This window comes from Peromyscus maniculatus, chromosome 3 (assembly GCF_049852395.1).
Source record: "Peromyscus maniculatus bairdii isolate BWxNUB_F1_BW_parent chromosome 3, HU_Pman_BW_mat_3.1, whole genome shotgun sequence".
In the NCBI taxonomy this organism is placed as follows: domain Eukaryota; kingdom Metazoa; phylum Chordata; class Mammalia; order Rodentia; family Cricetidae; genus Peromyscus; species Peromyscus maniculatus.
The window spans coordinates 104883456-104906272 of record NC_134854.1 but is presented as its reverse complement, the minus strand read 5'-3'; the positions used below and the strand labels follow the sequence as shown (position 1 = coordinate 104906272).

The following is a 22817-nucleotide window of genomic DNA, read 5'->3' as shown; positions in this document are numbered from 1 at the left end:
GGGCAGGTTCAGAGCACACAGAAGCCACCGGTCCTCAGAGACCAAGTCCTCAAAGACCAAGTGAAGGCAGCTAGCTGTTAAATAACTTTAATGGTCGATGTAGGAGTCACAGAGGAGGTGCCTTCCTCCCTGCTCCCTCGTGCGGCCCTGGAGACTGGTTAGTGCGGGGAGGTAGGGCAGGGTTGTTCCAGTTTTCTCCCAGGAAGAGCTTAGGGCATCCCAACCAGCTCCAGAAATGGTCCCCTCAGTACCATGGTAACCACAACTTAAGAGGGGCTCCTGTTACCCCCCTCCCCAGCCTTCCTTTCTAGTCCAGTGGAGGAAGAAGAGCCTGGCGGGCGCCCCACAGTGCTGGACCTAGAGCCCAGTTGCCCTTGGGTCATCGTTTTCTTTCTTGGCCAGATTCTGTTGCTGGTGTCTCTCTCACACCGGGGACTGGAGCCATGCGCCGAGCTGACTTTTGCTGTAGAAGCCTCTGGACTGTGGGGATCGCTGCGGGGGGAGGGGTGCAACCGAGCGAGAAGCCCCAAGGGAGTGGTCTGGGGGGGCAGCATCCAGGGAAAAGGTTCGGGGTCGCCCCCAAGGCAGGGGTTGCGTCCAGGTTGGGACCGGGGCCACTGAGGCAGGCGAGCAGGAGCTAGGCAAGGCGGGCTGGTCTGTAAACATGGCTAGCCAGGGTGGGGGCGTCTCCAGCCTTGTGCCCTCCCGCTGGGCCAGGATGTCTGTCACAGCTGCGATGTCATCCAGGGGCTCAATAGCTGTGGCACCAGGGGGGAGGGGAGGGGAGGGGGAAGGGAGGGGCTAGTCAGAGCTCCCGCCCTGGCCTGCTCAGCCCTGACTGTCACCTGTCACTGTAATAGGAGGAAAGCAAGGCCCGAATCTCAGCTGAGATGGCATTATTCTGCAGGAGCAGCCCCTCACTGGGCCCCCCCGCGGCCACAGGCTCTGACAAGACTGTGTGACATTGGCGTGCCAGGGGGGAGCAGAAGTGGGTAAAGAAACCACAAAAAAGGAGAGAAAGCAGTGCCGGGCAAGTGAGGTCAGAAGAGGAGACAGGAATCCACATGCACAGAGGGAAACAGAAAAGAAGGATTAGGATAGACGTCCTGGAGTGGATCTGGCTCTTCGGGGTTTGTTTTGAACTTGGGTAGAGGTGGTTTTCAGAAGTGGAGAGAAAAAGGGGAATACAGTAGGGCTGAGTGGGACCTGGACCCCTCTGTGCTTTCTCTCTGTTTCTATTGCCTGGATTCCCGTGAGGTCCCCAGCTCCACTTCCCATCAGCCCCCCCACTGACTTACCCATCTCGTGGTATAAGGACCCCTGCTTGGCCAGTGCTTGCGGGGGCTTCCGGGGTGCAGGGGTTTCGATTTTCATGACCTCATCACAGCAGTGCTTCCACTGGCCTGCAAGGAGAGCGTCAGGTACTGGAGCTGCCTGCCTCCCGCCACATTTCCCGCCTTCCCGCATCACGCAGACCTCAGGCCCTGCCAGAGGTTCAGGCCAGCCCTTGCTCTTACTCATGTCAAAGAAGAGCTGCCACAGCGCCTCCATCCAGTTCTGCAGGGCCTCTCTGCTCTCCACCTGGAGGGTGTTGGTCACCGCATCCTCTCCGTACTGGTTGCTGATGCTGAGGGTGAAAGGCCATTCTGAGGCCTGCTCCAGCTCCCCTGCCCGGACCCTCGTCTCCTGCAGGGCAAAGCATAGCTGCCTTCATCTCTACCGTGGCTGAGAAGCAGCCCATCACCCCTGCCTCTAAGTATCTTTGGGACCTCTACTGAGCCTTCGTTTGCCTCCTGCTAACTCTAGGAAGGGATGAGGGGACAGCAAGAGAGGACTGGGGATAAAGGACCTCTGCCCAGACAGGGAAGGAGCAGCAGGTTGAGACAGGAAGGACGGGCAGAGCAAGGCAGGGAAGGTGCAGAGGTGGGCAAGAGTTACCAAGGTCCAGGGTCGGGTTGCCCACCCAGTACTTCCGAACCCCGGACAGGGCGTCTGGGGTGCAGTGCAGTGGGAGAGCACTTGCCTAACACACAAGTCTCTCAACTTGACCCCAGCACCAAGCAAAAGCAAAACAAACACTTAGGAAAGCAACTCTGGCTCGGGAGCAGAGCAGCCCAAGGGCACCCAGGTAGAGACAGAAAGAGCAGGTTGTCAGCAGCTCCAAACTGGAAGCAGAGGGCACTGGAGGAATCCCCTGGGGTTTGGAAAGGGCAGGGGAAGCTGAGTGAGCAGGGTAAATTTCTTAGCATCATCCGAGGGGTGGAAAATACAGGGACGTGGTCTCTCTGCATCCCAGGCTGTGGAGCTTGGTGCTCTTAGGAAGAGAGTCCACCCTCCCTGCCCCTGAGGCCTGAGCCCAACTCTCCAGGGCCTTGAGAAAGAGGTGCCCGTGCCTAGGCACCAGGTGGCTCACTGCCGTGGGACTGGTCACCTTGTTGATGGCGATCGTGAACAGCGGTTCCTGCCCGGTGTCTGCATCCTCAGACCTCCAGTAACACACGAGGTTTGTGCCTTTCAAGACTCCGTGCACGAGTGTCCCATTCCGTAGCTCCCCGGCGTGCTGCATAAACGATGTGGTGTTTTCTAGGGAGTCTTGCCTCTCCACCAGGCACCTTCTTCCCAGTCCCCCATTGACCCCATGTCCCCAATACTCACCCTGCTGTCTTCCCACCCCACTTTGTCCCCCCAGGCCCCCATTTTTATCATCCTGTTCCTAGGCAGTCCAACTCTGTCTCCTCCCTGTCCCCTGCCACTCCCTTAGGACCGCTCACCTGCACCCTGAGGGTACCACTTGCAGTGGGCTGAGTCATGCAGAGCGGCTGAGCCGCCAGGCGGCAGCACACGCTACCATAAAGGGGCAGCCAGGCAGGGTTCTCCTCTGTGGGGGGAGGGAGTCCAGGGTGAGGAGGGGAAAGGAGAAAGGGCTACCCCACAACCGCTCCTCGCCGTGCCGACACCCCCGACACACACTCACGCACATACCATGACTGGCGAGGGCGAGGTCGTGCGTACGGAATCCATCTTGGACTGCTGCCAGGGTGAGGGTGGTGTGGGCCAAGAGGTGGAATCGAGGACCTCTGGGGGGAGAAGGGGACCTCAGTGGAGTGCGGTGTGGGGCAGGAGAGTGCTGCAAGGCTACCACAGACAACTAGCTGGCCTCCTGTTTCCTGACCTCCTGCTAGGCACTCAGACCTGCACTTAGACATTATCCCCATGAAATTCTCCTGGCAGCTCCGTGAGGGTGGGTGTTCTTCAGTCAGGAGATGAGGCGGCTTCCTCCAAAGCCCAGTAACTTCAGGTGACTGTAGGCCTGCTACAGAGCGTGCCTCAGCTCAGAGCAGAGTTGCACACACATCTATGTTTGTTTTGGTTTGGGCGTATATACGGGAGGCACACATGTGTGCATATATGTGTGGCGGCCCGACGTTGACATTGGGTGTCCTCTTCAACTGCTCTCTACATGATTTATGAAGGCAGGGTCTCTCACTGAACCCACAGCGTGCCAATTCCACGAGTCTAGCTAGCCAGCTTGCCCTGGAGGTCACATGTCTCCTCCCAAGTGAGCCCTGGGGTTTCTGGGGGATCAGAACTCCAGTCCCCGTGCTGGTATAACAAGTGCTGTATCCACTGGGCCGTTCTCCTCATCCCCGCTTCTGGTGTTTTGAGGCAGGGGTCTAATGTGCACCAGGCTGGCCAGACACTCACTCTGCAGCTGAGGATGACTTTGAACTTACGATCCTCCTGCCTCTGCCTCCCAAGTGCCGTGATAACAGGTGTGCATCACCCCACCCAAGGCTTCCTGTATGCTAGACAAGCACTTCAACCAACTGAGCTACATCCCCTGTCCCATAAGGTGTTTTTGTGGCTGCTTAACAGGTAGGCCTCCAAAGCCTAGCTCTCCCTGCCTCCTCACCGCCAGGCTTGTAGACTGACTGAGGCCTAACCGTGGGGTTAGCCAGAATGCCTGCTCATTCATTCAGTGTGGCACGGGCACCAGCGGGGAGTTGGAGGCAGCTAAGGGCCCTGAGAAGTGAGGATATGGTCTTACCCTACAGTTGGGGTCGGCAGCAGGATGGGACTGTTCCCAGAGCCCCCTGCACTGTCCAGCGATGCCCTGACACGCTTCCCCGAGGATCGGCCCAGGGAGCTGCTGAGTTTGGTGGCGAGCCTCTTGGGGGCACCAGCCAGGGCCCCCTCCTCTTCCACACAGGCCCCGTACAGCTCCAGCCGCAGTTCGAAGTCCGGCCCTGCCTCTGCACTACACGAGTGCAAGAGAGAGAGGAGGAGGGCGATGAGTGAGAGGCTCAGGAGGGCGTGGGGGGGGGGAAGGGCATAAGTCGGGACAACTCTACAGGGGTGGATGCCCATGGGCCATCCGCCTCCCCTTCTGCCTCTCCACCTCCACCCCAGAGCAGTCCCTCGGGAGCTGGAGCCGGAGTGGAGGAAGGAAGGAAGGAGCCACAGGCAAGGCCCTCACAAGAGCACGTTGTTCTGAAAAGAGATGTCTGTGAGAGTCCTGTCCACCAGCACCATCTCGGTGTCCTGAATCTGTTCCCCAAGCTGCAGCAGCAGGAACACAGCCCAGCGGTGCGGGTCTGGGAAGAAGGAGAAAAAGAGGAGTGAAAACCTGAGAATTGTCCACAGGAGTCTCCACCTCCCGTGAACACACTCTTGAGTCTGCCCGCAGTGTGTGGCACTCACCGCCTTTGTTCTTGAAATATTCTGTGTCCTTCCACATGAGTGGGATCCGGAGGTCTAGCGGACAGAGGGAAGGAAGGGGGTTAGAAGCAGCCAGGGGGTGGTGTGGGGTGGGGGGCAAGGGTGCCAGCGGCTGTGGCTGCGTGTTTCTTACCAGAAATGCAGACCCGGCCACGGCAAGGGGTACGCTCAGGGGGCGGCACGCTGTCGGAAGGTCTGTGGGCAGATCACAGAGTCCTGGCCTGGTCTTCCCACTTTCCTCCCCTTTGTTCTGACTCCCAAGGGCTCTGAGAGGCCCCTGATTCCTAGCCTGGTTGGCATGGCAGGACTAAGGGACCAGAGGAGCGCTATTTTTTTCTTTTTCTTTTTCTTTTTCTTTTTTATTAAGAGATTTTCTATTCCTTTTACATACCAACCACAGATTCCCCTCTCCTCCCTCCTCCCACTCCCCAGCCTTCCCCCCCAACCCACCCCCCATTTCCACCTTCTCCAAGGCAAGGTCTCCCATGGGGAGTCAGCAGAGCCTGGTACATTCAGTTGAGACAGGTCCAAGCCCCTCCTCCCTGCACCAAGGCTGTGCAAAGTGTCTCACCATAGGCACTAGGCTCCAAAAAGCCGGCTCATGCACTAGGGACAGGTCCCGACCTCACTGTCTGGGGGGCCCCTATACAGTTCAAGCTCAACAACTGCCTTGCTTATCCAGAGGGCCTAGTCCAGTTCCATGGGGGCTCAGTGGAGCGCTATTGACAGAACTCAGGGGTTTGCTGGTCTTAGGAACATTTGAGCAATGTTAACACACAGGTGCAGCACACGCGCTCTGGCCCCTCCCCATCCTAGCATTGTTCCTGACCTTCCAGACCCCTGTCATGCACAAGTGGGGCCTTGAGGGAACAGGTCCCATAAGAGATTCCCTTTCGAGCCCCCCCCAACACACACACACACACACACACACACACACACACACACACACACACACACACACACTAAACCATGGGCTTGAAGAGACTGGCAGGTTTTCCTTGCAAGTGACCTAGAAGTCACTTATTCCCAATATCTCACTTGTTCGTTTGAGAGTGAAGGCCTCACTCTGTAGCTCAAGCTGGCCTCAAACTCAGTGATCTCCTTATCTCAGCCTCCCCCGTGCTGGGATTACAGGCGTAAACCACCATACCCAGCTTATACACAGTATAGCACAATTAGCTGCTAGGGGATTAAATGTACTTCATATCCCCACTGTGAGGGCTGCGTGGTCCATCTGCCCATGGCTACCTGGGAGAGCTGCCTCCTGCCTGCTTGGCCTCTTGCTAAATGAAGCAGCCATGGAACGTGGACTTTCTGTGAAGCCCTGGCAACCTCTCCTTCAGCTCCTCCACGCCAGTAAGGGCTGGGACCCTCTCCCCAGGCAGCCTCGATGAGGCAGGCAGTTCCCCAAATGACTCATTTCCCGAAAATGGCCAATCCTCAAAGCAATCAATTTGCCAAGTGTTTTCTCTCTAACATTTTCACTTGACTCCAGCTGTCTCATGGTTGGCCTGTCAGATTGGTAGCGTGTACCACAGCGTTGGCACAGTGTGTAGGCCACTTACTGATGCTGACCTCCTTTGGAATGCACAACTGATTTCTACAAATGGGGAGCCTTCCTTTAAGTGATTTTTAATTACGTGCTTTCCCAGCTCCTGCCTCTGATGGTGAACCCCAGGTACAACAAGCTATGGTCAATTTGTGGTAAATTGGTCATTCAGCAAATTGGCCATTTGGTGAACTGGCTTTGAGGAAATTAGTTTTCCAGAAACCAACCAGCCAGACGTAGCAGATCATGGGCAGGCCTCAACAAATGAGCACGCTTTGCATTACTTGTGGTTTGGACTGCCAGCTTCCATCAGACACACACAGGCTTTCCTGAGTCCAGCCCCAGCCACTCCGGGTGACCTACCACCACGGTAAAACACTAAAGTGTCTTTCACGACCAGGACAGGTGCTTGTGAGGCAGTCCCCTTCAGGAAGGTGATCCGAGCTCTGAACACTCCACCAGCCGCTTGCCGTACCATCGATACACTCCAGACAGGCACTTATCATGGCACCGATAAAGCCTCCCTCCCTCAGCCCTGTCACCTCCCTTGCTCACCGCCGGCCTGTCTTCCCCAGCACCTGGGCCTCCTTGCGCCTCTGCAGTTCGCCCATGTAGCTGAGAATTCGGCTGTTGCACACCAGCAGACTCTTGGTGGCCTCCAGGGCCTGCTCTCGCTGGGAGCAGGCCGCCAGCAGCTTGCAGGCCCCTTCCCTCATCCGGATCTCATGATCTAGCTTCCTCTGCAGCTCTGTGTCCTGACCAGAGTCGTGGGAAGGGGAAAAAGGAAATGGCAGTCAGGGATCAGGCTGAGGCACCCCCACCCCAACCCCGGTCCCAACCAATGTTGGGGTGGGGGGCGGGGTGGGGCAGAGGACAAAGTCAAGAGCAAGCCTGTCCTCTCACTCTCAGCTGCCCAAGATGAGCCAGAAAAGCTTTGCAAAACACCAGAGACGCTCATGCTTTTGATCAGGAGGAGTATATAACTTTTCTGCCTTGGATTACAATTTGGAGAAATCTACAAAAGCTGCAAATTCATATATCCTTTGACCTAACTATCCCATACTCAAGTGTTTAGCCTACAGATGCAATTACACCTATAACTGCCAAGTCATATGTACAAAAAGATTCACTTAGCACTGTTTTATTTATGTGTGTGCATATTACACATGAGTGCAGTGCCCAGAGAGGCCAGAGGGAGGCATCAGATCCCCTGGAGCTGGAGTTACAAACCATCTCACAGGGGTGCCAGGAAGTGAACTTAGAGTCTCTGGAAGAACAATGATTGTTCTTTACCACTGAGCCATCTCTCCAGCCCCAGGCAGTGTTTTAAACACCCAAACTTTAAAAAAAAAAAAAAAAAAAAAAAGCCTTTCAATAAGACACCAGTTAAATGAGTTATATCTGTACCGATAAACAGGGCAAAAGACTGAGGTAGACATGTGTATAGCTATAACTCTCCAGAAAATATAGCACAAAAATAGAAAGCAAAACAACACTGTGCATCAAGCCAGGCATGGGGGTACACATCGGTAATCCAGCACTTGGGAGGTAGAGGCAGGAGGATCAATAGTGTAAGGCCATCCTCAGCTATGTGGTGAATTAGTGGCAAGCCCGGGATACTTGAGACTCAAAAACAAACAAAATATACACACACTACCATTTGTGATATAATATATATCATATATTTGCACATGCATATGTATATATGTGTGTAAATATATATTTACATATTTGTGTGGTTGTGGTCCCAGAGGTCAGGAATAGAAAACAGATTTGTGGAATTAGTCAGATACATACTGCCTGCAGAGCTCATCCACGCTGCCCAGAATCCTATACATATCCCAAATAGCACATACCCTGCCTCTGGCTCCCTGAGCTTGGGAGAGGAGGTCAGAGGCAAGGGATGAGGAAGGGAAAGTAGCTGGTCCAGGTATGAGGGGCTGGGGGGGGGGGGGTCAGGCATGCATGAGGCACTGGACAGGCATGGAAGGACAGAGGAGAGGCCCTGAGAGAGGACACAGGGTAGTCACTCAGAAAGAGGTCATCCTGGAGGTTAAAAGGCAGTTGGCATTGGGCTGGGAGTTGAGCATGCTTAAGGCTCTGGGTCTGACTCCCCAGCACTGCAGAAACCTGACATGGTGATGAGTACTCAGGGGGTGGAGGCAGGAGAATTAGGATGTTCAAGGTCACCCTCAGCAACATAATGAATACGAGGCCCTCTTGGGCTATATGAAACCCTGTCTCAAAACAATAAAATAAAGTATAAAAAGCACTAGGCAGCCAGGTGTAGTGATGCATGCCTGTAATCCCAGCACTCAGGAAGCAGAGGCAGGAGAATTACCATGAGTTCCAAGCCAGCCTGGGCTACATATCTAGCTTGTTTACAGTTCCTTTCTCCAAGGACTATTTTCTGGATCACTGTACTAGGTCACATTTTCACCCCAACACCACCCACATGATTCTCTTCCAAAACAGGCCAACTCAGGCCCCAAAGTCCTCCAGGAAGCCCCCATCCCAAACACATGGTGGCTGTTAGCTGTGCTGTGGCATGGACCCCCTCCATATACAGAAACACACACACACACATATTAAAGGTGGACAGTCTGGGCATGGTGACACATATCTTTAATCCCAGCACTCAGAGACAGAGACAAGCGAATCTCTCTGAGTCTGAGGCCAGCCTGGTCTACATAGCCAGTTCCAGACCAGGCAGGGCAATATAGTGAGAACCCCCCATGTAAAACAAACAAACAAACAAACAACAAAAACCAACTAACCACGCAAACAAAAACTTAAAGCAGACCTCTGGTCTACATACACTCGTAGGAAAGCATACACACATGCACACACATACATACACCACAGACACACAACACAGGGTGAAAATAGTCATGGCATCTTAGTGTTGAAAGGCCAGTGAGATTCACACTCAGTGCCGGGTGCAGAGTGTTCGGCACAATGGCGGGACACAGGCTTTCAGGAGGAGGCTGCTTTGGCAGTAGACTTGTTTAGCAGAGAGCACTGGAGCGTCCCTGGGCTGACCAAGGCTCCATATCTAAGCCCCAGCTGGGAGGTGAACACGCACAGATGAATGGCTACTCCGTAAGTGCCTTGTCATGGCATAAAAACACAGGAAACAGCCCCTCCTGGTTTCTGCTGAGGTGACAGCAGGAGGCTTCGGAGCGGAGGTGCACAACATTGGTTCAGGAAGCCAGGCAAGCGGAGGCTTGCAGTTGGAAGAGAAGAATGATTGTGACTACACAGACCTCTCGTCACACCACCTCTCCTCCATTCGCTACGTCCTGCTCCTGTGTCTGGTGCCCAGCCTTCCTGACACCTTGGATTCCTTCTCACCAAAACCTTGTCCAGACTGCGTGCCAACATTTCCTTCCCTGTTTTGGGGGGGCTGCTGCACTAGGCTGTTATCACAAACCGCTCCAGTACCATGTATACCACCACCACTCCAGTACCACCTCAAAGCCCTCTCCATCAGGCAGCCTTCCCAAACTACTCTCTCTCTCAGCCACGCTTTGTATGCATCAGGGTTCTGCCTAGGCTAAACCGACTGCTTGCCCACCCCTCCCTGACTCTGCACCTAATCCCGCAAATGAATGAGATCGAGAATTCGTCCTCAAGCTCGCTCCTGGTTAGCTAGCCCCCTCCGTGGCCAAGCACTCACCGATCCTTCCCTAGCCCCGTCCATTGCGTTTGCAAAGGGCGCGGGGTCTCAGGAGACCCCGGGTGGCCGGCGTGACCCGAGGACTGCGTGGGAATTGAAGGATCCCGGGAGTCGGCTCTGCCTCACCGCCTGGGGCCGCGGCGCTCGGAGGTGCCCATGACATCAGCTCCCAGTTGCCGCGAGAGGCACCGAGGGCGCCGGGCGCGGGCGGGCGGTCCCTGCGGGCTCCGAGATGCCTGCATCTCCACCACTGGGACCCTGTCACGGAGGGACGCGACTGCAGGGAGCATCTGGGCCGCCTTGGAGGCCTCTCCCTAGCGTGCTTCTCTCTCCAAGGTAACCCTTAACCAGGAGCAGGGCGTGGGTATGAAGTGGGGTCTCTGGGTCCAGCATGGACCAGCAGAACTGGACTTGGGAGGAACTAGATGCCTAGCCCACGCGCACATCACTTCCGAATCCACTATAGCTCAGCCTACTGTCAAGAAAGCCCTGGAGAAGGAGTTCCCACCTTTCCAGGTGGAGATTGGGGTCCTTGTGCTTTGCACCTCTCTCCGTACCAATTAGTACAGGAAGAGACCCTGGCTTCCTCTCCACCGCCACCCTCACTCTCCCGAAATGGACGGCCAGTTCCTCCAGTATGGGAAAGATCCCAATACTGAATGTGCTCCGACCTGGGTGACCTGGGTCAGATCCCTAGGGATGACAGAGAATGAGTCACAGTCGCCCATGATGACACACTCCTCTCCCACACTCTGTCCCTGACTTCCTGCTCTGCTTCCCATCACCTTCTGTTCCCTTCAGAATTCCCACTAGGGCTAAGTACAAGTCCTAGTGGAGGGACTTGACAAGCTGGAAGCATTTTGTCTCTGGAGCTGCAGTCTGTAGACTTGGGAGTAGGTGGCTTCCTTCAGAGTATTGTGTGAGGATTTGATGAGAAACATCGAACCTCCTCCACCTGGGCCTGGCATGCGTTCAAACTTAGCTCCGGGGATGTTGATAGAGCTTGCCTAGCATGCATGACAGCCTGGGTTCCATCTTGAGCACCCCATTCACCAGAAGTAAGGCTTGCCTGTAATCCTAGCACTTGGGAGGTAGAGACAGGAGGATTAGAAATCCAGCATCTTCCTCAGACAATTCCTTCCACAGCCTGGGCTACATGAGAGGTTATCACAATAGGAAAAAAAAAGAAAAAAAAAAAAAAGCTTTCACTCTCACTCCTCCGACACTTGCAGCTTAGGATGCCTCCTCCAGAAAGTCCTTTTGGATTTACACTCCAGAGCTAACTTTCCTGCAATTTCCTGAAATATCAGTGAGTCTGTCTTTCTGAGGATGTGATGAACCGGGGAAGGGGTTGTGCAGAATTCTCAGCCTGTGGCTGAAGGAAAGTTGATCAAAGTAAAAAAACAAAGTCATTCTTCTGTTCCACATGTCGGGCAGGCCTCCCATGGAGAGAAACGACAGTGTGGGGGTGGGGGAGGGGTGCACAGGATGCAGAATTTAAACATTTACATACCCTAACCAACTCTGTTGATAGAAGCAGTCAGCATGTATCTGGCAGTTGGATGTGGCTGGCGAAACCAAGAAACTAACTGGTTTCTTCCCCCACCCTTTTAATTAACCAAAAGTAATAATAACACAAATTATACAACGAGGAGTGGAGGCAATGAAGACCAGATGGATAGAAAGGAGCTTTGGGGTATTTTGCTTACATTTTCCTTTGTTTGTGTTTTCACTTGGGATAGTCTCCTTCCCAAGTGCCAGGCGGGCCTTGAACTCACAACACTCCTTCCTCAGCCTCCTGAGCACTGGGATTATAGGCGTGTGCCTCCACACCATGCCTCACCCAGTAAATAGGGTTTTCTCTTGCGCATCAACACAGGGAAATTAGGCAATGTCAAAAACCCAATGGGTCCACTTGGCATCTTTCTACAAAATAGAAGAAGGGGACCCTCCCCAGACAAGTACTGAGGTGTCTCCTCCTGGTGCAGAAGCTGGACATGGGTGGTTTCCTTCTTCTAGCAGGCTCCATGTGAAAAGTACACTCAAAATGCACACCAAGGCTGCACTAGGAAGGCTGCAACTGGATGAGGCCATCACTCACTAGCAAGGTCCATTGATCAGAGATGAGGGCAGTGCTGGGCAGGCAGCATGTACACAGTAAGTTACCCTTCCTGATTACACTCTGCATCCCAGCCTCTGACCGCCCTCAGCTGCAGCCCCTGTCCGGTCAAGTCCAGGCAGTCACTGTCCATCTCAGCAAAGGGCCACAGCACCGGGAGGCTTAGCCACACACCTGGACCCGTCTATTCTAGAGTTCTTCCTGCTTCACTCACCCTGTCCAATCAATCCATCAGCCGGCTCCGTCAGATCTACCACCATCATCTGGAATCCCTCCTCCTGTCCACGAACTCTGTAAGCTACACTCCAGATTCATTCCCCTATGGTAATATTTGACCATCCACTGGGGAAACTTGCAAACTCTCCTGCCAGCTTTTCTTGCCCAGCTCTCATTACCACTGAGCTGATCCCCAAGTAATCACTCTCTAAAAACTTAAGGCAGGAGGTCAGGTGGTGACATACACCTTTAATTCCCACAACCAGGAGATAGAGGCGGATGGATAGCTGTGAGTTAAAGGCTAGCCTGGCCTATATAGCCAGTTCAGGCCAACCAGGGATACATGGGTACTCTATCTCAAAAACAAACAAGCCCATAAACAACAACAGCAAGCTTGAGATAAGTGCTGGTGATGTCATCTGGCTGGTTGGGTGTTTGGCATGCGGGATTCCCAGCACCAGCCTGGTGATGCACACTTGTAATTCTAGCACTCAGGAGTTAGAGGCAGGAAGATCAGAAACTCAAGGTCATGCTTGGCTACATGTAGAGTCTGAGGCCAGCCTAGGATGAAAAAAAAAAACAAACCTTTCTATGCTGCAGAATCCCACTCAGAGCACAATCTAAGTGACACATTCCAGCCTTTCCACCCCAGCATGGTCCACCGCTGCCCACCAGCTCCACCCCAATGACAAATTCCAGTCTCACTGGCCTTTTTCCCCCCAACAAATATATCATCCTCAACCCCATCAACGGCTCTTCACCCTGGCTATGCCATCTTTCTGGAAAGCCTTCCTGCCAACCTCAGATCATCAGGTCCTTCCAGATTATCTACTGCTGCCATCTGCCTGACTGGCATTGCATCCTACTTTTATAATACTTTCACTACGTGACATCACTTATACATAGTTATTATCTGTTCCCTCACAGGAGAGGACCCTGCCTGTCTTCTCCAGAGATATTTCCATGGCCTCGAAAGGAGCTTGGCACATAGAACAAGTTCAATTTGTGTGTTTAAGAATTCATGGGACAGGTATGGTGGCTTGCTTATGGATTCTTAAACACATGCCTGCAATTCCAGCACTTGGGAGGTGGCGGTAGGGAGGTCAAGGTCATCCTCAACTACATAGTAAATTCAGGGAGCCTGTCTTAAGAAAAAATGAAAAAACAGCAGGACAGCGAAATGGATCAAAGGTGATTGCCATCCATCCCAAGGACCTGGGTTCAGTCCCCAGAGTCCACATGGTGGAAGGAAAAACCAAATCCCCAAAATGGTCCTCTGTCCTCTGCTCTACACAGACACACAGACGCACAGACGCACAGACGCACGCACCTTTCCTCTTGACCCACCATCTCCTTTCACTTCTCTTCAGGCTACGTCTTTCTACAAACCTCTTTCATATTGAGGTCTCTTCATTCCCTCTCTAAAAGGAACTGCTGTCCCCAGAACAAACATTCACACCTACTCACACAGCTTCCAGAAATAGGTGCAAGGACCCTGCTGTCAACATGTGGTTTTGAGGTTAGTGTTGTTGCTTAGCCCAGGCTGGCCTGGAACTCACTCTGGCTCCTACTTCCCAAGTGCTAGGATTACAGGTATGTGCCGCTGCACCGCGGGACCCAGTGTGTGCCGCGCTGGGGTGCTGGTAATCAAACCCAGGACTTTGTCCATTCCAAACAACAAACTCTACCAACGGGAGCCACATCCCTAGCCCTTTAACATAACGTTCGTCCTGGTCAGCAGCAGAAATGGGCCTGGGTCCACGAACGGCACTCAACACAGAGCATACAGAACCACCTGCCGCCCTCCTATGGGCGTGTACACCGTGCCCGCCCCCGTCCCCGCCCCCGCCCCCCCAAACACATCGGGCCCCATTAAGACTGAGACAGCAAAGGAAGAAATGTATGGTCCAGGGGTCAGGGCATTACCTCCAGGCTGAGTGCCATCTGCCGAATGTAGAGCATATTGAGGTCCTCCAGGATGTGCAATCTGTCCTGCATCTCTGTGTCCCCTAGAGCCCCTTCCCGTGCTGCCCAGAGAGACGCCAGGTAGTCAGCACGCTGTCCCAAAGCTCCTCCTCCCACTGCTCCCTGGGCTTGAGAGAGGTGGCCAGCTCTAGGACAGAATGAAGAGGCTGTCCCTGTCCCTCTGCAGTCCTGTTCGACCCCTCTGGCTTCTGTGACAAAAAGTTCCTCTGCTAGTGCTGTCCCAAGGCCTTGGTAGGAGGGAGCCAGGCAGAGGAGGAAGAAAAGTGGGGTGAGAGTGAGCAGGGGATCCTGGGAGGGGAGGCCAGCTGCAGAGGGGGCCCTGGGCACAGAGTGTCCAGCCTGGCTTTGGTGGCAGCTGTTCTCCCAGTTGTGGAAGAAAAAGGCCCTTTCATTCCCATTTTGGCCCCTCCCCCGCCCCCGCCCACATCCCTGGCCCCGCGGACTGAGAATGTGCCCGCCTGCCGGGAGGGCAGTGAGGGGCAAGCACAGCTGGAAGGGGGCAGGGAACGGACGCCTCCCGCTGATTCTGCGGAATCCTGGGGCTGGTCCGGAGATCGGAACCCACCGAGGGATTTGCTGCCTTAGTTTGAGAAAGTTAGCGACAGAAGGGAGGACTTGAGGAGACTTGAGCCCAGGGAATGGGACAAAGGGGTGAGTCTGTAATGCGGCCCAGACCCAGGGTCACCCCTTCCAGCGCCGGCCCCCATCCAGCACGCCCCACCCTGGGCTCACAAATTACCTCGCTTTTCCAGCAGAAGGGAGGAGAGAGAGGGAGAAAGGCAGGGGGTGTGCCTGATGGCTGCTGGCCCTGCTCCCCTCTGCGGGCCCCTTCCCTTCCAGACAGGAAACCAACCCGGGTCCCAGCCAGCTGCAGGGCTGTCCCCCCCCCGACCCCCCCACCCCCGGGCCTATGGAGTCACACTCAACCCGGCGGCGGCAGGCCTGGCCCTGCAGCTCCGCCCCGACTACTCAGCTCTGGCCCCCAAGGCCTGGCATATCCTAGCGCTGCTCAGGATCACAGGCCCTTCCTCCGGGTCCCCGACCTCGCCCCCGGCTCCCCCACGCTAGCCACGCGCGGGTTTCCTGGGTCTAAGTAGCTGGGGTGGGAAGATGACAGAAGATCTCCACTAGCTTCTGACTCAGAGAAAGCCTGGGACAGCGGGACACGGGTGTGAAAGGGCCTTTGTTCAGGGCAGCCGAAAGGGAAAGGGCAAAAGCCAGGCCTGGAATCCGGGGAGGGCGTGTGTGTGTGTGTGTGTGTGTGTGTGTGTGTGTGTGTGTGTGTGTGTAGACAACCACCTCGATTAACTCTTCCCAGGCATGGGAGCGATGGAGACAGCGAACTGGGACCTCCTTGAGCATGTGGTAGGCTGACCTTGGGGACCTAAGTCTCTTTGGGGTGGCTGAGCACCTCGCATTTCTGGCTCCAGCCATGTGCCTCCAGTGCCTCTCCAGTTTAGGGACTTAAGCACAGGGCTCAGAATATGCCCGGTGACTCTCAAGCTAGAGCCTGGATTCCTTTTAGGCCCAAGAAGGGAGGTGGAAAGTTTGGGTGTGGGAAACCACTCCAGAGTTAAACACACACACACACACACACACACACACACACACACACACACACACACACACGAGAGAGAGAGAGAGAGAGAGAGAGAGAGAGAGAGAGAGAGAGAGAGAGAGAGAGAGAGAGAGAGAGAGAGGCAGGCTTGTCCTTCAGGAGTAACAGAGGCATTGGGAAGGTTTCAGACAAATCACAGCACCGTGGAGACAACCGGAGACTGGCCTAGGGGTCCGACACGGAGTGTGGGGTGCCACTGACGGCTGGTAACCAGCTGGAACCCAAGCTAAGAATACAAGTATTGGAGGATGCCTGGCTGCCCAATGCTCTTGGCCCAGGATGCTGGAAGGACTTGGGACAGGCGCAGTTCTGGAATAGAGGTCGATCGGGAGCTTTCCAGTCAGAGGCAAATTACCCCAACCAGGCAAGGCGTGGGCTTGCACAGATCGGATGGATCCGCACCCTGTCCGCATCTGGCTTTCTAAGTCAACAACTTGAGCTAGAGCGGACGCAGATCTCGGCGCGCCCAGGAGGCAGGGTGGCCAGGGCTACCTGCCGGTGTTGGGAGGGGAAGGCAGGGATTCGACCTCTCACCTCCGGCGGGTCGCTGAAGACACTAAGTCGGAAGCGGCCGCGTTTGAACTCCATCTCCAGGGCGGAGCCCCTGGCCACTGTGACCCGGCTCCGATGGTTTCGAGAGAACATGCTTGCAGCCCCTTGCTCAGTGCGCTCCCTGCGTTCCTGGAATCAGTCTCTCTCAGGCTTGGGCTCCGGTCCCTCGACGGCCACCCTCCTACCAGTGCAGCCGGGAATCTCCCCAGCTGCCCGGTTCCCAAACCCCGCCCCCGGAGACGACACCTGGGCTGGGCAGGGCGCGGCACCCTCCTCTTCCACCCCCGCTAAAGGCCCGGCCCGTACCCGGGCGCTAAGCCAATCTGGGTCGACAGTTTCAGAGCCAGAGGCACCCTAAATCACTCCAACACAGCCTGAGAGCTTCCACCCTTCTGGCTGGATTAGCTCACCTGAATTTGAGGCGGGTCCCCAAATCCCCTCCCCGGCAGCAGCCCCCACCTGTCAGACTGGAGTCCTGGAACTTGGAAAATATGTAGTCACACGGATGGCTCACTGCGCTCCCTGGTTCTAGCCTGACTGGGGACCGTCCATGTGTCACCTCTTAAGCTACAACTTCCTACAGCTGAATGTATCTCTCTCCCATTTAGGCTACCCTGCATGGCCACCTGCCCATCCACAGTGGCCTCTATTCATAAAGAAGGCTTAGGAGGGTCTTGAACGTTCACTTGCTTCCCTATTGGACCACAGAACCTTGGTCCAACCACTGAACTCTCTAGTCTATTCTATGAGGACATTGTAGTCTCAGTTGCAATGAAAATCATGTATGGGAATAAAAGTGAAGCCCTCCCAGGGAAAGTGCCCTATAAGCAGAGCTCCAAAGACTAAGGAGCCGGGGCCCCAACCACTGAGTCCTCAGATGCAAGCAGCTCCTGCTCACTCCACCCGGACCTGACCTTAAGCATCTTAAGAGTTTAAGGACAGCACCAGGCATGTGGTGGTGCACACCTTTAATCCCAGCACTCAGGAGGCAGAGGCGGGTGGATCTCAGTGAGTTTGAGGCCAGCCTGGTCTACAAAGAGAGTTCCAGGACAGCCAGGGCTGTGACACAGAGAAGCCCTGTCTTGAAAAACAAACAACAAACAGAAAGAGTGTAAAGCCTGGTCATCTCTCAGCTGCTTGCTGGGTCACAAAGCCCAGGGTTCTCAGGAACAGGACTCCCTTCTGACAGAAGGGAACGGCAGAGGACTGGCTCACTGGCCAACTACACAGGGTCTCCTGGAAGCTTCAGAACCGGCTGGGTAGAGTTTGAGACAGGGTGGGGCTATGACAGAGCAGATGGCAGGAGCCAGCTTGCAGGGCAGCCAAGTTAAAGGCTCTGGGCTGCAGCAAACGTCTCGGTAGTGTGCTAGAAAGCGGACGTCCAGTCAGTCCAGCCACAGAGGAAGAGAGAGCATTGGCTTATACACCTGGAAAGTGCAGGCGTCAGGTTTTAGGTGCAGCTTTGACCCAGGCATCCAGAGTCACAAAGGTTTTGGGTTTTGCACACACACACACACACACACACACACACACACACACACATTTTGCTCTACTTCCTTTCATATTGATCCAGCCCTCAATAGCATAGCGTAATAAGATTGCTGCTGAAAATTCCGGGACTGCATATGACTTTTCAGACCTAAATTCAACTTAAAAGAAAAAGAACATCTGGGGATTGGGGCATCTGCACATGTCTGGGACTCATGCTAGGCTATTTGAAATCACTCAAGCATCCCGAACAAATCGCTGTGGCCTGATCTCTGACTAGACCCGAACCAAGCACCTTGGCGAGGAGTCACGTGTGCTTGCTTATTTGTGCATTTCTAGAGAGCAACTAGAGCCCAATCAGCTGGAAGGAGGAGAGGATGGGAGGAAGAGGTTCCTCAAAGGATGTTTCAGGTACTGCCAATCGGTGAGGAAATGGATGGTGGTAGGGAGAAAGACAGCCGTCCATCCTCATCCTCCTACACACACAGAGGTACGATATTTGATATCAACTCAAATGATAGATGAGGGAAAGGAAGAGAGGCATGTCTTACACCTTCACTCCACAGGTCCACTATTGCTACTCTGATGTGCAAGCTTTCCAGAGTCGGGCAGTCTGTCTTGTCTGTCTCTGATCCTCTGTACATCTTAAGTGCTCAGTAAGCATCAGTTGAAACAAACAAAAGCAGCACACTGATTTAAGGCATCTGCACACACACACACACACACACACACACACACACACACACACACACACCACTAACTCTTTTACAAAGTCATTCATCAAGATAAATATTAATTGGGTTGGAGGTGTCATTAAGTGGCAGAGTACTTGCCCAGCATGTGCAAGACCCTAAGTACCACACGCAACTAAAGAGGTTCATTTCCAACTGGGCATGGTGGCACATGCCTTGATCAGAGGCAGGAGGATCTCTGTGAGTTTGAGAATATATAGCAAGTCCCAGGACGGCCAGAATTAGATAGAAAGTGAGACCCTGACTTCAAAAACAAAACAAGGGCTGGAGTGATGGCTCAGAGGTTAAGAGCACTGGCTGTTCTTCCAGAGGTCCTAAGTTCAATTCCCAGGAATCACATGGTGGCTCACAACCATCTATAATGAGATCTGATGCCCTCTTCTGGCCTGCAGGCATACATGCCGACAGAATACCGTACACATAAATAAATACATCTTTTTTTAAAAAGTTCGTTTCTAGTGTTTGTTTTTGGACACAGAACCCATTTTTTCCTAGATGAAATTTGACCTGGAGTTTGTGACAGCGCTCAGATTCCACAGTGTGATAGAATCAGTTTCTGGAGTCTCGGGGCCTGCCCTCAGCACTCCTGTGAAGCAGGGCACAAGAGCTCCTAAGACTTGAGGACACCTGCTTTAAGACCCGGGCAATACATAGAGAAACAGACTCCCGGAGAGGAAGCTGAGCTCAAGCCCTGTCTGAGAGCTTGGACTCCTTGGGGGTGAGGGCTTATGGAAAGGAGTGGCACCACAAACCCACGTTTTGGAAGTGAACTTGGTGGCCTTGTGTGCAAAGCAGATGCAGGAGCTGTGCCCGGGCTAGTGAAGCCAGCCTCCAGGACTCAACGAGGGAGAAGTGAGGACCAAGATACTAGTGGATTGATTTTATATCCAAATTTTATTTGACAAAATATTTGCAGCCAATAAGATGTCTCAGCATGTAAAGGCACTGGTTGCCAAGCTTTCAAAGACCCGAGTTCTATCACAAGGGGCGGCGGGTGTGGGTGTGTGTGTGTGTGTGTGTGTGTCCATGAGAAGTAGAGAATCAACTCCTAAAAGTTGTCCTCTGACTTCCACAAGCGCTCTTATGGTACACACACACACACAATATAAAATGTAAAAGAAAAATGATTTTTTTTCCAAGACAAGGTTTCTCTGTGTATCCCTGGCTGTCCTAGAACTCCCTCTGTAGACAAGGCTGGCCTTGACTTTGGAGATCCACCTACTTCTGCCTCCCAAGTGCTGAGATTAAAGGCGTGTGCCACCATGTTCAGCTAAAAGAAAAGAACATAAAGAGGGCTGGAGAAATGGTGCATCAGTTAAGAGCACTTGCTGCCCTTCCAGAGGACCCAAGTTCAATCCCCAGCCTCCGAGCCAGCTTCACAACCACCTGCAACTCCAGCCCCCACGCTCCTGACTTCCGGGCACCTGCCCTCATGTGTACATACTCACGTACTACATAAACATAACTAAAGATAAAAGAAATATGGTTTTATGTTTATTTTAAAAATTAAAACGAAGGTGATAAATGTCAAACACTCATTACTTCCTGGTCTCATTTTACCATTATTTCCTAATGTGATTACTTCTCTGGCATCTGTAGACTAGAAATGTTACATTCTGGTAGGAGATTTGCATATCTGCTCCCACTTGTGTGTTTAGTGACCTTCCTGTCTGAATGGGCTTCAGTGAGAGTATTTACATAACAGAATAAGTGGACATTCCAGATTAGGGCTGATTTGTTTTCCAGTGCAGCTTTTGTTAAACTTTTACCAGCACACCACTGGTTTAGTGGCCCTCTCTTTCTCATGTTCCCCATCCTTTGGAGAAAGGGGTGTGAGTCACACAGGACCCAGACCACCTGCCTAGTTTGCACCGTCGCCCTCAAGAACGTGCTGGTAGCAGGAGCTGGAGCTCCTTTAAGGCAGCTGAAGCACATTTGTTTCCTCTGCCCGCCCACCCCATGCCCTTCTTCATAGACCCAGAGACACTGGAGTGCTCCCAACTGGACTTTGAAGCTTGGAGTACAGACAAGCCCCAGTCAGAGTTCATGATAAATTCGCTGCAACTGCAGCCCCTGAAGGCTGGGTGGTGTTGGCAGCAAAGCCTCATCAGATAGTTCCTGGGCATGGCTTCCATGTGGCCTCAGCACAACCTCAGCCACGTGTTCCTTCTGCCTGGCCTGCCGTGGCTTAGAACATCTGTTAGTGTCTGGACAGTGGAAAGCGTGCCCAGGAGCTGGTGAGGTGGCTTAGTGGGTAAAGGCTTTTGTCAGGAAGACTGAGGACCCGAGTTCGATCCCTGGAAGCAGAAAGAGAGAACTGATTCCTGCAAATTGTGATCTCCACACAGGCCCTGTCTTAGGGTTTCTACTGCTGTGATGAAACACCATGACAGGGTTTATTTGGCTTACACCTCCATATCACTGTTCATCATCGAAGGAAGTCAAGACAGGAACTTGAAATGGAGGCAGGAGCTGATGCAGAGGCCATGGACGGGCGCTGCTTGCTGGCTTGCTCAGCCTGCTTTCTTCTAGAACCCAGGACCCCAGTTCAGGGATGGCACCACCCACAATGGGCTGGGCCCTCCCCCATCAATTACTAAGTTAAAAAACGCCTTACAGCTGAATCTTATGGAGGCGTTTTCTCAGTTGAGGTTCCCTCCTTTCAGATAACTCCAGCTTACGTCACGTTGACATAACACTCCTCAGCAGTGCATCATGGCACACCTCCCCCCACAACCAAATAAATAAATAAATAAATAAAAAATGTAATTTTTTTTTTAAAAATTGGGCTAACAATGTTACTAGAGTGCTTGTCTAGCACACATAAGCCCCAGGCTCCATCCCCAGAACCACGTGACCCTGGATGTGACGGTGTCTTATCTATAACTGCAGCACTGGTAGGGGCCAGAGACTCAGGCGTTTCTTCAGCTATACCGCAAGTTCGAGGCCAGCCTGGAATATATTTGATCCTGTCTAAAAAAAAAAAACATAAATAAATAAGGCCAGATGTAGTGGTGCAAACCTAATCCCAGCATTAGGGAGGTAAAGGCTAGCCTGGTCTATGTTACAGCTAACGTTACATAGTGAGACCCTATTTAAAAAAAGAAAAAAAGAAAAAGACTACCTTCTTTCCCAATACTTGGGCTTGTATACAAGTCTATTTACTATTGTTACTAATAGTCTATTTTACCTTTTTTTTTTTTGTTTTAAGATTTACTTATGATGCATGTAGTGTTCTGTCTGCATGCCAGAAGAGGGCGCCAGATCTCATTACAGATGATTGTGAGCCACCATGTGGTTGCTGGGAATTGAACTCAGGACCTTTGGAAGAGCAGTCAGTGCTCTTAACTGTTGAGCCATCTCTCCAGCCCTAGTCTTTATTTTTTAATGCTAGGGTCTTCTGTATCCCAGGCTGGCCTCACACTTGCCGAGAATGACCTTGAATTCCTGCTCCTCCTGCCTCCCGCTCCACCTGCTGGACTTGCATTGTGTACCTCCACAGTTTTATCCTGTGCTGGGGATGTTCAAGGCTCTGTGTATGTGAGGAAAGTACTCTGCCAACTGAGTCACATCCCCAGCCATGCATTTATTACTTTCCAGAAACATCTTTTATCGTGGTCAATTCTTCATAAAGTATGTGTGTTCTTGGTTTGTTTTACGACTAGAAAGAGCCCTAGGAAGCACTCATCGGTAGAATACTCACTCAGCATGCAGAAGACTCTAAATTGAATCCCTACTACTGAAGAAGGAAAAAAAAAAGCTCAATGAAGTAGGTTTTACTTTATCTTATCTTACAAACTTGTAATCTGAGGCTCAAAGAACTTAAACAACTTTGAGCCCAAGGTGCACAGCTAATAAATAATGGAACTTATATTTGATAATAGGCTTCTCTGACTCCAAAGTCCATTCTTTTCATCTTAATCACGCTATTACATTGCTCTCTTACTGAATTCCCACATATTACTATTCATTGGCTCTGCATCACTTTTTGTTTGTTTATTTTTGTTTGTTTTGTTTTGTTTTTTTCAAGACAGGGTTTCTCTGTGTAGTTTTGGTGCCTGCCCGGGATCTCGCTCTGTAGACCAGGCTGGCCTCGAACTCGCAGAGATCCTCCTGGCTCTGCCTTTTGAGTGCTGGGA

At 52.8% G+C, this 22817-nt stretch overlaps 1 protein-coding gene across 9 annotated transcripts; it reads right to left on the bottom strand.

The window, feature by feature from the left end:
* Window positions 1-71: 71 nt before the first annotated feature.
* Window positions 72-16682, bottom strand: Rtkn (rhotekin). Of its 9 annotated transcripts, none has more exons than XM_042273518.2 (13): window positions 15008-15112; window positions 14209-14495; window positions 6824-7023; window positions 4853-4914; window positions 4702-4755; window positions 4478-4595; window positions 4049-4258; window positions 2983-3077; window positions 2772-2878; window positions 2432-2560; window positions 1518-1686; window positions 1299-1403; window positions 72-758 (listed from the first exon to the last, which is right to left on the bottom strand). In XM_042273518.2, exons 2-13 carry the CDS (start codon window positions 14278-14280, stop codon window positions 424-426), a joined length of 1656 nt encoding a protein of 551 aa, XP_042129452.2. In that variant the 5' UTR covers window positions 14281-14495; window positions 15008-15112; the 3' UTR covers window positions 72-423. The 9 variants fall into 9 exon arrangements, with proteins under 9 accessions (XP_042129452.2, XP_015843296.2, XP_076423125.1 ...); XM_015987811.3 differs by having other exon boundaries at window positions 280-758; window positions 14209-14309; window positions 15008-15079; XM_076567009.1 differs by having other exon boundaries at window positions 280-758; window positions 14209-14395; window positions 15008-15024.
* Window positions 16683-22817: the final 6135 nt, after the last annotated feature.

Coding starts and splice junctions, on each gene's coding strand:
- Rtkn (XM_015987810.3), bottom strand. CDS start 16,531: ATGTTCTCTCGAAACCATCGGAGCCGGGTCACAGTGGCCAGGGGCTCC. Junction 4,756..4,852: donor TGGCCGGGTCTGCATTTCTG/GTAAGAAACACG, acceptor TCTGTCCGCTAG/ACCTCCGGATCCCACTCATG. Junction 2,879..2,982: donor CCTCGCCCTCGCCAGTCATG/GTATGTGCGTGA, acceptor CTCCCCCCACAG/AGGAGAACCCTGCCTGGCTG.